Source organism: Enoplosus armatus, chromosome 17 (assembly GCF_043641665.1).
Source record: "Enoplosus armatus isolate fEnoArm2 chromosome 17, fEnoArm2.hap1, whole genome shotgun sequence".
NCBI lineage: Eukaryota > Metazoa > Chordata > Actinopteri > Centrarchiformes > Enoplosidae > Enoplosus > Enoplosus armatus.
Genome location: NC_092196.1, coordinates 13,423,192 through 13,439,554, shown reverse-complemented (window position 1 = coordinate 13,439,554; position 16,363 = coordinate 13,423,192). Strand labels below are relative to the sequence as shown.

General features: G+C 42.0%; 1 protein-coding gene across 1 annotated transcript; it reads left to right on the top strand.

Annotated features, from left to right (window-relative positions):
- Nucleotides 1–3,685: 3,685 nt before the first annotated feature.
- On the top strand, nt 3,686–14,071 carry hs3st3b1a (heparan sulfate (glucosamine) 3-O-sulfotransferase 3B1a). The gene is made up of 2 exons (XM_070923126.1): nt 3,686–4,179; nt 13,453–14,071. Exons 1-2 carry the CDS (start codon nt 3,686–3,688, stop codon nt 14,069–14,071), a joined length of 1,113 nt encoding a protein of 370 aa, XP_070779227.1.
- The last annotated feature ends 2,292 nt before the right edge of the window (nt 14,072–16,363 follow it).

The window sequence follows — 16,363 nt, the reverse complement described above, 5'->3', positions numbered from 1 at the left end:
CACAGCTTGAGGCTTTCTTCTCCTGGCAATGAAGCAAAAACAGTCTTCTGTGGTATGAAAACGAAATTAGAAAATGGCACCATTATGGCACACTGACAACCCAAATACACAAAAATTAGATCAGGTTGCATTTGTTTATACTGTAAATATACGATAGGAGAGATGTGGCTGAATACAGTATCTGAGTGTGTCCTGATGCAGGGTTTTATTTAACGGTCTGGCTTTCATGTATGAGCTGGATGCTGTTTAAGAGGAGCGTGTTAACACGGTTCAGTCAGTGTAATCGTATTGAGGATGTGTAGAACAAGTCAAGCTCTTCCTTTAGTGTGTCGGGTTTACTTCTCCTGAGTCCTTGTGAGATGACACAGGCTGCATGTGTGTGTGTGTGTGTGTGTGAGGTATTGTCTCTGTGCATCATGAAGCAGAACAGATGGAACAAATCAGCACACACAATTTTACACAACTCTGTAGTGTGTCTGCTTGTGCTCACTGTGTGTGTGTGTGTGTGTCTTCCCTCAGGTGTGTTTTGTTCTTACTCAAAGTCTCATCCGTCCATGACTGTGCTCCACTTTGAAGTCAGTCAATCCCCTCCATGCAGACAATAATGAAACCTCAGAAAAAGACAAAAAATAAGGCCCCTGTCCCCCTTTTATAGCGTGTTATAGTGTAGTGAACATAAATCACATCAATCAATAAACCAATCTTTTTAATAAATACAGTTTTTACAGTACCTTCATGGGTTCTTGCAATGATTTAAGATTTTACACTTAAGATACTAATTTGTGATATTGATGTGCTATATCTTAAAATATCAGAATATTTTAAAGAATATATAAATAGGTAACTATAATATATGTTTTGATATTTTTTATTTATATTCGACTACACATTTTTGCAGCCCTGATAAGGATCGTATCCTACCTGTCCGACATCTAAAAGCAGAAAAAGTCTGAAATTTGGATAATAATACTACTGTGTCTGCTGTAAGCCACTTTTCACAAAAGACTGGACACTAGATTTTGTTTTATTCAGACTTACGTCAGTCGCAACCCTTCCAGACATAATATTATTTGATCTATTAAGGAGACATTACTTACTTGCTCATACCTTTATTGCTGTGCTCCATAAGAGTGTTCCAGTGTGTTTACACTTGGCAAGAAGCGTTGTGGCTAATACTATGTCATAAAAAGGCCAAGTTAGACAAACATATTGTAAGTCTTTCAAGACAGGCGAGTAGTGATTTCCTCATAGTTATATTTACTGATAGTTTCCTCGTACTGAGTGTGGAATAAAGTGTTGTGGACGACTATCTGTCAAAGATACGGCCACCTATAAGTTCTTCCATTTGCACGAGAAAGAGTTTCTTGCACTTCAGAGTAAACACAAAGTTAATACTCAACAACACTTGAACCCAACCATTCAACTTCCACCCAGAGAGTTACAAGCACACAGTGCAAAGACAAACACGGTCTGTCCACAGAGCAGAGAGGGCAAACCATGAGTGTGTAGCTCTAACCAAACACCTTGACGCACACGTTTCCCCAAACAGGTTATCTTGTGCTCATGCAGCGTGGAAATGCAACGGTTAGGATTAGAAAACACACACACACACACACACACACACACACACACCACACACATATATCATATATAGCAGTGTCTGAGAGATGAGATAAGGGGCTTAGATGAAGGGGGCAGGGTTGTCTCTGGTGAAACTCTGACTGACATGGCAGCTCTGGGGTAATCCTGCTAATCCTCTGCTAGCTCAGGGGTGCACTGGGACTGGAGGCCTTTGACCCTGCACCAACACACACACAAACACAGACACACACACACAGAAACACACACACAGAAACACTGACCAAACTTTTGGTGGCATTTGAGAATTCCTTTTACATCATGTGGCTGTCGCACCACACCACCAAAGTGCAAATGATTAACTTCTAAAATGCACTGATAACGTTTGTTTATGTAGAACGGCATGTTCACGTTGTTTGAAATGATTACAAAAGGCAATTAAGGAAGGATTATGAGGCCAATTAACGCTGACTCGCCGGGCCGTTCGTCTCACTGAACCAGGAAATGTGTGAAGCTGTTAAAGAAACAGCTGATCCGTGACACACATTTCCAGTCATGTCACTTGTTTTGCCTGCTGGTGTCTAAAGCTAACGTTTGAATGCAGGAACACTGTAAAGTTGTAAACATGTTGTCATACAAATTTGAGCGTGGGATACTCTTCTCCATGTATCTGTTTCATATCTTCATAAGTTGTGGTCCAAGTTTCCTTCAAAATTTAAAACACAGGGATGCTATAAAGCCCACATTTAATTTAATAGCAGAAAAACATGAAATGAAAAGGACGTTAATGTGAAACAGCCTGAAGAGTATATATAATATTTTGTGTATCATATCAAATAATGGGAGATTGATTTCAAAATCTAACATTTCAAACAGCCGTATAGTTGTACTGTAATAAGTAAAAGATGTTTTCTCTTCACTTGGGCTCCTGATCTAATGTTTATTCCTTCATAATTGGAAATAAAAACGAGCCACATGGTACCTCTGACAAGGACAAGGACTTGGTGTGTAATGCCATCCAGTGTTTGACATTAAAAAGGCTGTAATCTGTTCAGGATGGAGGGATTCTTCAGCTCCACTGGAAGTCATCCGCCCTCCCGTGTTGGTGAGACTCGGAGAGCTGCGCCAAAGTAGACGAAGAAGAACAGGGAGCAGCTCCGGAACCTTCACAACTTTCAAAATAAAAGTAATATAAGTGTGTAGCAATTTTGAATGCAGATCATCCAAAATCCAGAGACCCCGTTGGAGCACATATTGGAACATAATTAAAAATGAGTGACACTGGTAGAGCAGCTTAACCCAATTTATTGAGATAAGCGTTATCAAGATTTAATTCTGATTTTTTTTTGCCATTTCAACATGGTCGATAGGGACACAAAACAAAAACCAACAAGACACAAGACTTCATATAAAGTGATCACGTTAAGACATGAGAGTAAATGATAATAAGTAATAATGAGTAAATAATTAAGACAAGCATTCCCATTGGGACGCTATCAGTACCACAACCAGCTCTGATGTATACCATTGAATACATGCCGGTACAGTGACTTACAGACAGCAATAATAGCAGTTATTGTCATAAGCTTTCAGTAATGATGTAGCATCTATAAATACAGTGGCATCATGGTAGTAAATGGTAGGTGTCTTGTATGTATTTCTGAGCTTTCTTTGCTGCGTTCTCAACAGGTTTACTTTGAAAGGCCCTACCGGAAGTACCGTTGTCATATTGTGGCGCGCTTGATGCTGCTGGCGGGTGTAGATAACTTGGTACCGCTGTGTGAGCGCACACACACACTGAGAGCAAGTGATGGGAGACAAACTCAGCCCCTGACGCGCGTATCGCTCACCTGGCGATATTTTCCCTCCCTGTTTTCTGACTTATCTTTCTCTTTTTTTTTGTTTCTATTCAAAATAAAACAGAACTGGGAGTTGAACCAGGGGGTGAACGCCCGCCGTACAGTTCAGTATCAGTGTCCACATTGGCTATCATCTGTGTTCTGGGAGACTGCGCACCGCTTGTCCAGGATTTGAGTCATGGCAGAGGAGTGAGGCGCCTTCGACAAAATGCCTGTCAACTGGAATACAACTTTTTCACGGCGGTCCTATGGAATATAGTCCGATTCTACACAGTCTACATGTTGTGCCATCATCCCACGTGAAAAACAAACTCTTTGTGTTCTGCATAATGCTGTCCCTTTGGGTGTACATGATTTATTGTTATGTTGGCTACTGCTCAGCTATGCCAGACCTGGCGTACGGCTCGGTGGGCAGACACGAAAACGATGCAGAAGTTGACGATCACGAGTCCTCTCTCGGGGCGTCCAGGGACTTGCTGAATAACGAAAACGATTTGGACAGCAGAGGAGAAGAGTGGGATGAAATTAGAGGCGAGGCGAGGGCGTTGGATGATAATGCCATGTCAGGTTTCCTCAATGAGTCGGAAAGTAAAAAGTTGCCGCAGGCGATCATCATCGGGGTGAAGAAAGGAGGGACCCGGGCGCTGCTGGAGTTCCTGCGCCTGCATCCAGACATCAGAGCGGTGGGAGCAGAGCCGCACTTCTTCGACCGCAACTACGACAAGGGACTGGAGTGGTACAGGTATCACACCGAGATGTTATTTGATTTGAAGTCAGCTGAGCTCTGCTGCGCTTCATTTTTACATTCGCACTAAGTGGGCTTCTGCTGCAGGCATTTAAGCGCATCCACTGCCTTGCTCAAGGGCAAATCATGTAGTTATGGAGGCTCTTTGGAAGCACAACTCTCCACTCTCTGGCTGTGGTTGACTCTGTTCAGAATAAAACTCCAATAGGCTAAGTAAAAAGTACATTTGAATTACAGTATAGCATCTGGTTGTGACCACCAAAGCCAACAATTTGCTCTCTGAATAAAGACTTTGCTCCTTTAAAAGTCTTCCCGCACGAAACCTTTAACTTATATTACGCCAGCTACTATGTTACATTCATCTTTACAACAGTCTGCAACAGTAAAAAAAAATCAGCTGTGAAATCAACTGATATTTCACTAAGTTTCCTGGGAAGATATTATGGGTGCTAGGTGATAAGATGAGATAAGAACAGAGAAAGTGAGAAGATGAAATACAGATACTGTGCAATTCCATTTAAAAAAGTTGTTTTTATGGACAAAAGCAAGTAACAGGACTTAGGAGAATTAAAAGATCTCTCATTGAATAGTAAAGTTTGATATGTGCTTTGACTTTATATTGATTTATGTCAATTTATAAAAGGACAGTAAACTGATGGTGATGATAAATTCTACAATATTATTGTCTTTATTAAACCAGAGACCAAGTCCGGTTGATTACCTTGATTATTATTGATTTTTCACAAGTTGAATCTATAGTTTAGGCCTGCGGGTCATTGCAACAGCAAAGCATGAGTGAAGCAAGCGTAATGAATAATATATATCTCTGGGAAACAGATGATGAGATGTGACGTGTGAAGATGTGAAGTGATGAAGAAGTGCGATAGCATCATGTAGAGCCTACAAACTGTTTGATATACCCATTATGAAAAGCATGACCAGGCCATTTTAGATGGTGCACCCTACAGTTTTAACATCAAACCTCTAGGTCAGAGTACTCAAATAGGACACAACACCACATCCCCACATTTCTATAAAGACTAATACTTTCTGTTTCATAAAGCAGAGCTTCTACTTAGATTTGACCTGAATTCTAGATGCAGTTCAAAGACACAGCCCTTAGTTTATGCTTAGGAGTCAGCAAGTTACATCATGCCGTCATCCCTGAGCAGCCAGGATTCAAGATTATGAGTTCCAGGGTATCGATTCTGTGGCAGCAATTTGTTTTGATCTTCAATCCAAACAGACATCAATGTCAAAGGCAGAGATCAGGGATTTGAGGCTGCCTTCAACATCGTGTAACGTAACATTTTTTATTGTATTCTCCGCCATAGCAACTGTTGTCCTTGTACCGTATCCTCGCATCTCAATAAGCACACTCTTTACTATTGACTCAGCTGCACAATTACACAACTTGCTGCTCTGAGTGGAAATAATTTACAAACACGCTTCATTCGTGGAAGTTATTGATCTTTTGTGTACCCAAAATGTTCCCGGAAATGGCTTTGGCATTGAATGCTTTACATCAGAGCGACCACATTGTTAATAGGAGATAATAAGAGATACTGCCGCTTCAAGTGTGCATTTGACTGAGCCGAGGGATTAACAGGCAATGTCAAAGGATCTACACACTGTTTCAAAGCTGGCTCCTTAAAGCTACAATAGGGGAAGCGAAGCATTGTTCAAAGGTCTTCTCGCTTAAGCTCCTTTAAGAATTTCCGGACAGGTTTAGGACATTTTTGGATGATCAGTCTGTGAAGAGTGGCCTTTTGTCCATCTCTACAGACTGAGCAACAAGAACAAATTGAAATCGTCCTATGCTTGAAGATTTTTGACTTAAGTCTTCCTGCTGTTTTTGCAATCCACAAGTGATGCACGAGTAGGCAATGCATGCTATGAATGAGTAATGTCTAAAAAGAAGGAGAAGTCACTGTCATTAAAAAATGGATAAATGGAAATGTATGTAAGTGATGGTCAAAGACGCTAGTTGGATATAATTGAGACATGCCGGATACTTGTTCACAATGGCAACTGCATACCAAACACACAGCTAGTGGATATGGGAAAAGGTTTCATCTTGAGACACGTATAATGAAGGCTTCTTTTCCCAGAGAGGTGATCTGGCTAATTAAAACAACTTGGCTTGAGTTGTCACAGTGAGAGCACTGTGCCACAGATTGACCCCGTGCAGCAGAGCACCATGACACGGAGGCAACCCTTAATGATCATTTAGTGGAGCTCAGGAAACCCCTCGCTTGGCTTGGTGGTGGAGGACATCGTTGTTGGGCGAATTTGTTCTGTCCTAGTTGTCGACTTAATAAATGAGCATTTTTTATGTGATGCTTTAGCTGTTTGACCCCTCTTGAAGCCTGTTTTCATCACACAGTCCTGGCTTTTATGCTCTCATCTGATCTTTAAGACTTTCTTCTGATCAAACAGGTGTTGATTTGTTTCCCCATATGTTTCACTTCATCGCCTCCCAGACTAATGGTGTGCAGTATCTTGGGGAGAGGAGCAGTCCGCTGGGTGGGCTTATCAGCTCCTGTGGTGGCATTGAGTTGTGCCCACACTATTTATCTGCTGTGATTGGTGTGTCCATCATGCTGGAGTTCTGCTGTGTCCGTCCTGCCGGAGCCCCCACATAGAGGAGAGGCCCCCGCACAGCAGGACACCCGCCACAATACAGAGCATTTTCACCCTTAAAGGCAGAAACAGAGAAGCGGGCAGACAATTGTGCACGCTTACTCACACAGAGCACAGAAGAACGCCCTGGCTCCTCCTTTCTATAATAACAGCATCATCCTCCATGTTGTATCTTGGCAGGTTAACGACTCATTTACTGAATGCATGCTCAAATCCTCTGTGTTCAATCATGAATTCATTGCTGAAATTGTGTTTTTCCTCTTGAGGCTCCGTACATAGAACAATGAGCAGCCTTCTTACTAACTCACTGAGGGTGTCGGAGAAGACGGCCTAATCCTCCTCAGAGCCCCAGGGAAGCTTACTGCGGGCCAGTGGCAGATAGAGGGCAGTAAATTTAAAGTGAGTCTTTAGAAAGCGCAACAGTATTATAGAGCTCAATGAAAGGGGGATGCCGGAGAACCCCTGAGGTCTGCATTAACCCTGACAATAAAAGAGCAGACAATTAGTGTGAAACATGTTTTCTCTGCCTTCACTTTGTATGCAAATGTGCTCAGAAGGGTGAAAGTGCCCTTTGACGAAGCCCAGCAGGAGTTCATCAGAAAGAGCATTCATTGGAACCTGCCCAAGAAAAGACTCAAACTCTACACTTAAGCTTTTTAGCCCGAAAGTTGACTTTCAGAGCTCTCGGTGTGGAAAGTTGCGTTTCCCAAGAGTCGGTTCATATGAGTCCACTGGTGGCGTTTTGCTTACTCAACATTTTCAGCTCTTTGCAAGGACACAGGGGGATTGGTGAAAGGGAGAGAGCTTTCAATACAGGTACCCCCCCACCCACCCCCTCGGCTTAAACTAATGTGTCAGCACACTGACAGGAAAAGAAGGGAAAACTGCGCTGATAATGAGATGCTTCAAAGAAACAATTCACACATGCTAGCTGTTATTTCAAACATTCATAAAAAGAATTCCCACAAACCATAAAACCCTCGCACTTTGAAAACTTCATGTCCTGCAAAAAGCAAACCAGACTCCATCAGATTGCTCCTTCCGTTAGGCTAAAATGATGCTAGCATTCCTTGAATAAGTCCGCTAGATCGTCAATACTGGTAATGTGCACCTCCCCTCCCTATTCTGGAGATTGAAGATTTAATTTGCTCCAACAACCCCCTGGGCTTTAGCTTGAGGCAATTTGTCAAACCGCAGCACTTATTACAGCACTTTAGAAACACTGAAACAAAACAAGTTCACTCCATTATATCCCCTTGAGTTGTTGACTTCCTCATCTCTCCCTTTTGTAGTATCTTCAGAGAAAATGTGTTGTTTCCTGCCTCTGTCTTTCTCTCCGCTGCAGACACTCCCTGACAGCAAGTCGGAGCAACTTTAGAAAGTACCAATCTGCCTCAGCCATCTTTGTTGTCTTCTTTGAAGTCTTGTTTTCTTTTGCTGATCCTCTCAGACCAGCCTGCGTCTGTGGGGAATTACCTAATTGTACCAACCACTACATAAGTTGGAAACATACATTACATGAAAAGAGTGGGGTTTCTTATTCCATTAATTGGAAACTCTAACATTGTGGACGTTTTGACAAAGTAGACCATATTTATTTATTGAAGTCAAAATGTTTCAAATACACGCAATATTAGCTGAATATGGATTTTTATTGCCTACAGTCAAGTATAGGCTGGTTATTAACTGTTAATATATATATTAGTTCATTAGTATCAAGCAAGCATTTTTGCTCATTTTTGATATATTAGCATGACAAGAACGTAGTAATAAAAGTATTTCAGACATATTATTTTGTTTAGCTGTATTAAACAACATTTTGGTTACATGAACACATAAGCTGAAGTCCTTCTCTTGGCAGTTTCTGTTCCTTTATTCCTCCACCGAGAAACTGTACTGAAGCTCACTTGATTATATAGGTTAGTGTTGTTGGCCTTGTTCGACCAAGTCTTTATTATCACTGATACAGTAGCTGCTTTAGCTGCTGGCTGGTGTCTGTCAGCGTCTCTTTGAGGTCACTTTGTCACACGCATTAAGAATTTTCTTTGTACTTTGTGGCATTCTTGCTGGATGGGTCATTTTTGGGGTTCCAATTAATAGTGTTGCTTGTTAAAAGAGTAAAAGATAAAGAGTTAAAAAAAATTGGATCAGAATGGGTGAGGCAGAACTACAGATAGTGTCTTTTTTGTTCTTCTTTCTTGTCAAAACCTGGCACCTACATAACCCACAATTCACCTCACCCTCTGACAGTTACTGTAGGTCAGGGATTTGGGTGTGTTAGGCTTGTAGTGGCTAACGTAGAGATGAGGAGTGGGCTTGTACTTGAAAATTATCAGATTTTGCGGAGATTTTGTAGCGACAAAAGGTTTTATACAATTTTTGCACGTGTGCACGTAGACCTGTAAACAGACTTTGATGTGTAATTGTGTCGATGATCTCCTTGTAAGTTCCTGGTCAAGGTAACATGTTCTGGCTCATATAAATAATAATATAAATAATGGTTGTTTTTTCTTTTGTCTGAGACTCACTTGATTTTGTTGGATCTCACTGTTGGCTCCATATGAATCTTCAAAGTTTCTCTGAATATAGGTATTTGTTAAAACAGTAGTTAAAGCCGTAGCTACAAACCATACATTCATACACTCTGATATTGATTTTATCACGCGTCACCGATTCTGATCACTGTTCGATCACCTTCACAAAGAGCGTAAGAACACCCAGTGTGGTTGGTTTATCATTGTTGGTTTACGCACCACCATCCTGATAAAAAGTGCTTGCTGGCTCTATAAACAACCGACTGTCAGACTTGTTATATGTTAATGCAAGGCTGACAGTTGTGTGAGGGAAGCCAGAATGGCTCACGCACTGTTCCTCCTCCCTCTCCTCCTCCTCTCTTCAAACTGGGCCTGTCTCCATCAGACAGCCAGGTGGCCTTGAGTTCTGCATACTGACAGTAATAATGAAGGATGGGAAGGTTCTCTGCGCTGTCGTTGTTGTTCAGGAATGCTGTTGAGATACCGAATGCTGTTCAATATCATAGAAGAAGGTCCTGAGTGTGAAGCGTTATGACGATGACTTTCACACTCATGATAAGATGGGCTGCAATGACCAAAGAGCGCCTTCCCTAAAGATGCTTTCCTCTTTGATTTCTGTCTGGAACTCATCTCGCAGTATATTGGTCTTGATTATTATAAGTGGCTGCATACCACCACCTCTCATCCTGTCTTTGAGAAGAGGAACCATTCCCACAGTAGCTCAGCCCCTCTCAGAGCCGCTGTGTAAGATTAGAACCCATCATGACATTAGATAATGCTGAGGTTTTTTTCAGGACCAGTCCCTTGTCACGGTGGTCTGAAAAGCTGAAATATAGATGCCAATTAGAGTCAGTCAAGCAGAATACTGCAGGATACAAAAACATTCTAGTCTGACTTTTCTGCACCCTACTCTTTCCTTACTTTGGTGAACTCTTTACCGAGGGCATCATCCAGCAGCCGAGCACGAAGCCACATGCAGCAACGTTGTAAATTCCTACCTTTGAACCTGCTCCCTGATAGCAGTGAATGTAAACAAGGCACCAGCTTTCCCCGGCAGCCAGTTTAATGGACACACCTGACTGCCCAGCAGACACAACACAGGCAAATTACATAACACACCACTCCTGGATTAATATCTGTCTGCAGGGTGATATATCTTGCATATAGACACAGCAGCTAAAGTGGCCTGTGACTTCAAACTTTGGCTTCTGGGTCATGGAGGTCGACCTTTGCAGTTTCCTTCCTCTAACTGTGCACCTGCTGTTCTCCTGCAATTTAACAGGACAGGTTAGAGGGTGGCAGATGTTTATGTGTATGCAGTATGCAATATAGATTTATTTTTAGAGCACCAATTATAGATTGAAACTCTTCAAAGTTTAGACTCCTTGCTTTACAACTTTGAAAATACATTTACAGCCCACTTAGATGTTACAATTTTAGAGTAAAGAAGTGTTTTTAGCTTTATGAAGTCAAATAGAAACATGTAAAATTTATGTAGGGGCAAAAGTCATCACACTGTGGCTCAATTCTAGAGAGGGGACTAGTTTTTTTGTATCGTCTTGAAGCTAAATGACGATGCCTTTGCATGGCTGATTGATAGATGAGGATGCACTGAAACCTATTGGTTGCAGGCGACATTGTTTATTAAGCAGAACAAATTGTGAAAGCTTGCTACATCTGCCCCCCTAAGGCGACTCTCTCACTCCACGCTCAGTCAGAGATGTTCTCCCCTGCTCTATCTCTGCTAAGATGAATAATGCATGTACTTCTCACACAGATTGTTTTGCTCAGGGACTAAGTGGAAAGTTTGATTGGTAGTAAGTTTTTGTGTCCCTTTGGGCCCCAAGAAAGGCCTACAGCACTCCGCTTGTGTGTATCCAAGAGATGCTGAAGATAATTGTAGGGGGTTCTGATAGAGCTGTTTGTGTCTCTCATACCTATTACCTTGATTAGGTTTGTGGTTTTTCCACCACATACAATGGTGGCTGAGGCTCTCAGGGAGAGAAGAGCGGAATAAATGTGTAAGACCTTGGGGCCTCTATTGAAAGGAAGGACAGGGCAGGTGACATTAGGTGATGAAATTGCATAAGAAAGGGAACCCCTTGTGTGTTTGTATGGCACTAATGAGGTACGGGTGATGCCTACTTTTCCCATAATCACTAAAGCTTTTTCCCAAGTGCTCTGAACAGCAATATCTTGCAGACCATTTTCTGCTCGTTTCCACCACATAAATGTGTAAGATGAAAGCTGCTGGGTTTGGAGAGGGATATTGAAGCTCCTTGTGCGTGTACCAACAGATGGTTGGAAATTATTGTAATCACTTTAATGACATAGCGCCTCTGCTTTCCCATGGTTCGATTTAGATCAACTGCTCACAATCAAAACATGAGAATATTACCACATACTGTAATAATTGAAGATTTACATTTTGACTGGCTTAAACCAACATGAGGTATGTTGGAGGCTGACGCTTGTGAACACATGACATCGCATCACAGCTTGTATTTATTTCCATCCTCACATATGGCAGTTATCTGCACACTGCTCTTGCATTGAAGAATTGTTGAAGATTTGTTGAGCCAGTACAAGATATCGCACTCTGATGAGCGACTTCAGGGACCAAAAGTTAATAAATAAATCTCTTGAATGCATGAGCAGAGAGTGTGAATCCTCCTTTTCTGCTACTATGTGGGACCAGAAAACATATGAGCCATGGAGTGATGTCGTGTTCACAAGCATCAGTCCCCAAGAGGATGTTGAGCTCCTCTCCAGTGGACCTGCAGAAGAAATACTGGATATGCAAGTGTTTTTTTACACATATAATAGCCAGTTACTTGTATTATTCAGAGTGGGGAAGTGTTCATAGCTAGTGAGGAGTTTATGGTTTTATTTAAATGGGTTTATACCGTAAATAGGTTAATACACAAACACCACAAACACATGCAAAAACAATACCCCTGCAATAAATGCTGTTAATTGGTGCTGCTGAATTGGATCTCATTGTACATTGTGACATTCTTGGGGTAAATTTTTATATAAGATGCAGTTTTATGCAACATAACCTCAAACTGCACCCATAAAATGTTGCATAGAGTCTAGTGAACATGCACCGCCCTGACACAGTCTCACAAAATGTAACTATGTTGGGTTGCACTCAACTGTACAGGAGTTTGTGTTATTGTGTCCATCACTTGTATTTTTTCATGGATTAACTACTTAACATTGACTCTCATCATCGTGGCCACGTATCTCTCTCTCCCTCCAGAGACAAGCCAGCCACCCAGCCAGCCAACAAGGCAGTCGACCAGCCTCTAATGCTCTAGCGTGTTTGGCTTAGCCCTAATCCCCTTTGGCTCACTTTAGCCATTATCCAGTCAGGGCTGCAGTTAACAGGCTATATTATGATCAACCAGAGCCATGCAGGGTCAAGAAGAATATGCAGTTATGGGAATAGACAGCTCCCAAGCTTTGCATTTTTTCCTATAAGGAATGCAAGGCTTCTGCAAATCTTCACATTTTGCACAAAATTACTGACAAATATGAGCAGAAAGGTGCAGTCATAGTCATCTGTCTCGGCATGACATGAAGAGTCATAATACTGCCTATTCACACTTAAACCATCCTTTGTATAATGTAATGAAGGTGCAGAATATTTCAATGTGAGGGTTGTGAGGTTTGAAAGAGGATTGAGGTCTTAAGGTAGATTAAATGCAGCAGCAGGAGATGAATGTCTTTCTTTAGGGTTTGTATTTACAGCATGTCATGAACTGTGTATTGTGCTCACATGCAATCGCGGATGATTGATAGGACTCCTGCTCTACCTACCAGTTCCTGTCACTTTAGGTGTACTCGCAGACTCTGTTAATGTTGCTCACTATGTCTGCAATTGTCTTCTTGATGATGATTGACTTGCTCCTGCCTGACAGTACTTTAAAACCTGCCATGGAGCTGCTGTGTCAGTGTTAATCTCATCTTCCTGTAGGGGAGCTTTTGAAAGTTGTTGGCTTTAAAAAGACGAATAGAATATACAGTAGAGTTGTTTTTTTGTGCCTGCGGCGCAAATGTAAATCAGTGTGTTTGTGTCCTTTTGCAGAGAATTGATGCCCAAGTCATCAGAGGGCCAGCTGACCATGGAGAAGACCCCCAGCTACTATGTCACCAAGGAGGTCCCTGCTCGAATCTACACCATGTCTAAAGACACAAAGCTGATTGTAGTCGTCCGGGATCCTGTCACTCGGGCCATCTCAGACTACACCCAGACTCGCTCCAAGAAGCCGGACATCCCCTCTTTTGAGAGCCTGACCTATAAGAACATGTCAGCAGGTCTGATTGACACCACATGGAGCGCCGTTCAAATTGGCATGTATGCTAAGCACCTCGAGCGTTGGCTCCAGTACTTCCCCATGGAGCAGCTGCTCTTTGTTAGTGGGGAACGTCTGATTAGCGACCCTGCAGGTGAGATGGCTCGCGTCCAGGACTTTCTCGGGCTCCGGAGGGTGGTCACGGAGAAGCATTTCCACTTTAACCCAACAAAGGGCTTCCCCTGCCTTAAGAGACCTGAGGGGAACAGCAAGCCGCACTGCTTGGGCAAAACCAAAGGCAGGACCCATCCTAATATTGACCCTGAGGTGGTGCAGAGGCTAAGGGACTTTTATAAACCCTTTAATAGCAAGTTTTACCAGATGACTGGTCATAACTTTGAGTGGGACTGAGAGGAAAATGATGATGATGGACTCATGCTAGTCCCTTGTCTGTGTTTTTATAATTGTATCACTCTGAAGATATTGTTATACAGTGTATGTACAGTAATTGGTGGATGTGTGAAAAGTTCAGAAATCTATTTTATGATAATTTATTGTTATGATCACTAAGCTGCCTAACCAGGTTTATTCATGATCTACCACACTATGTTCAGGTTTTAATTCTCATTAAAAACACGAACATTTTTATGAAAGCACAATGTTTTTACGGGTATTGTGAGCAGGGTCAGTATCCCCCCCCTCCCCCATTTGTTTGGCTTCATGTTGGATTACCACTTCTCATTTTTTTACTTTTCCAAATGTCGCTTTTGCTTCACCTTAAAGCTGAATGAGATCCAACTTTACAAACAACTGGTAATATCCCCTTAACATTTGCCTGACCCTCAGAGGTCTGTGGACCCACTTAGTCAGGTCGATACAGGCCTCAGCTGATCCAGTGCCACTTGCCAGGTGGATCAATACAGTAATAGCTCCTCATCATGTCAATTAGACTTGAGTGATGGCACTACCTTGATCTCTCAAAGCGCCGTAATAAAACATGGATCCATTAATGGTTGTAAGTTTATGGTTGACCCTTGAGCAAACTTCAAGTTAATATAATAATATAAATTTCCACTGCAATATTTTGACTTAACCACTATTTATACCGTTTCTACAACGGAATGTTGATTAGAATCCGATAGACCTGTCACGATACCTTTGGTATGTTTTCCAAAAACCTTCTGCACAGGCTTCATGATGCCTAATCATTTATTGCTCTGTCCAAAAAGAAAATGATTCATATGGCTTAATCACATTCATTGGTCTGTACTGAAATGGCTCGCATGGATCATCCTGTACAGGGTTATTTTTTGTACCACAGTTGATGTGTTAATGATACCCGTACCCCCGATACAAACAAGCATTTTTCTAAATCTTTGTAGTTTACTTTCAGTGATAGCTGAAGAGAATTAAAATGAACCTACTTTGGACTGAAATTCCTCATTTGAATTTCATGTATGGTTGAGTTTTATTCAGCCTTTATAAACATACATTTGTCAGCATTTTAAACAGAAGTCATTTCACAATGATGTACTGCAACCCCGTAGTTGTTGAGGCACTATTTTGCTGTATGCATCGCTTTACAAACATGGAAATGAAGCAGGTTTGACTGAGAAGTAGATTGAAAGGTGCAGTCATGTCATTTTTATGAAGTAAGAAATAAATATGTTTTACCAAAACCATAAACGGTCTCTCATCTTTGGCTTTACTATGTATTTACTATATTATATTAGAAATACGTTGACTGGTTTATGTCATTTTAACACTAAGTTGCATTATTTTAATGCACTACTCCCATCTTACCTGTAAAGATTCCTCCCTGCAGGCAAAGGTGTACTGCTGCGTCTAATTCACCATCTTGCACAATATTGCACTAACGGGCTAATTAGCGCAGCGCTGTTAACTACTTTTAGCTGTCTCAGCCCCCCCGCTGCCACCAATGAGAGGGTTGTTGTTGCCATGACCCCGACAAACACAAACAAAGTGTCAGGTGTCTCATCTTAGGAGAGGTGACACATGAAAAACACTGGCATTCCTTTATGTCCCTGGGTGACACTTAACAGTCCACAATATGCAGTGAGGTCTGGTTTCAAGACGCCGTTTAAATGTGTTCATGTGGGTGTAAACACAAGGCACTTTTTCCTGATTGTATGTTAGAGCTGTGACCTGAAGCAGAGGTAATCTTTGTAGAGCTGATTATGCTGATGATGAGACAATATTTGGTCGCAGAATTTGAATTGTTTTTGTTCCAGAAACATTTAGTATCCTCTGTCAATATGTCTTGTCATATTATAGGGAGGCACCACAGGTTGCATTTGCACTTGCCTCAAGCAACCTGTGCCATCCATCACGCAGCACAGCTAACTGCTGAGCAAAAAGGTTATGCCTCCAGCCAGATATGAATCACCCCACTCTATTAACGAACAACCTTTATTTAACTCTCCAGCAAAACACCCTCATTTACCTGGGGCTGCCAGAGGTGATGAAGCCAGTCTCCCTGGTGGCAGGCTAGCAGTCTGATCACTCAGGAAGCTGCTCCCTTTGCAATTACAGGGATAGAGGAGGGGTGCTGTAATTGCTAGGCTCCCAACTGGGGAATTGCTGTTAGCATACATCCCTCCAGGCTGTTGTAAGGGAGGCTGCTGTTGTTTGAAGGTTGGGGAGACAAGGAAAATAGACACCTGGCAGCCCTGAGCATCAAGC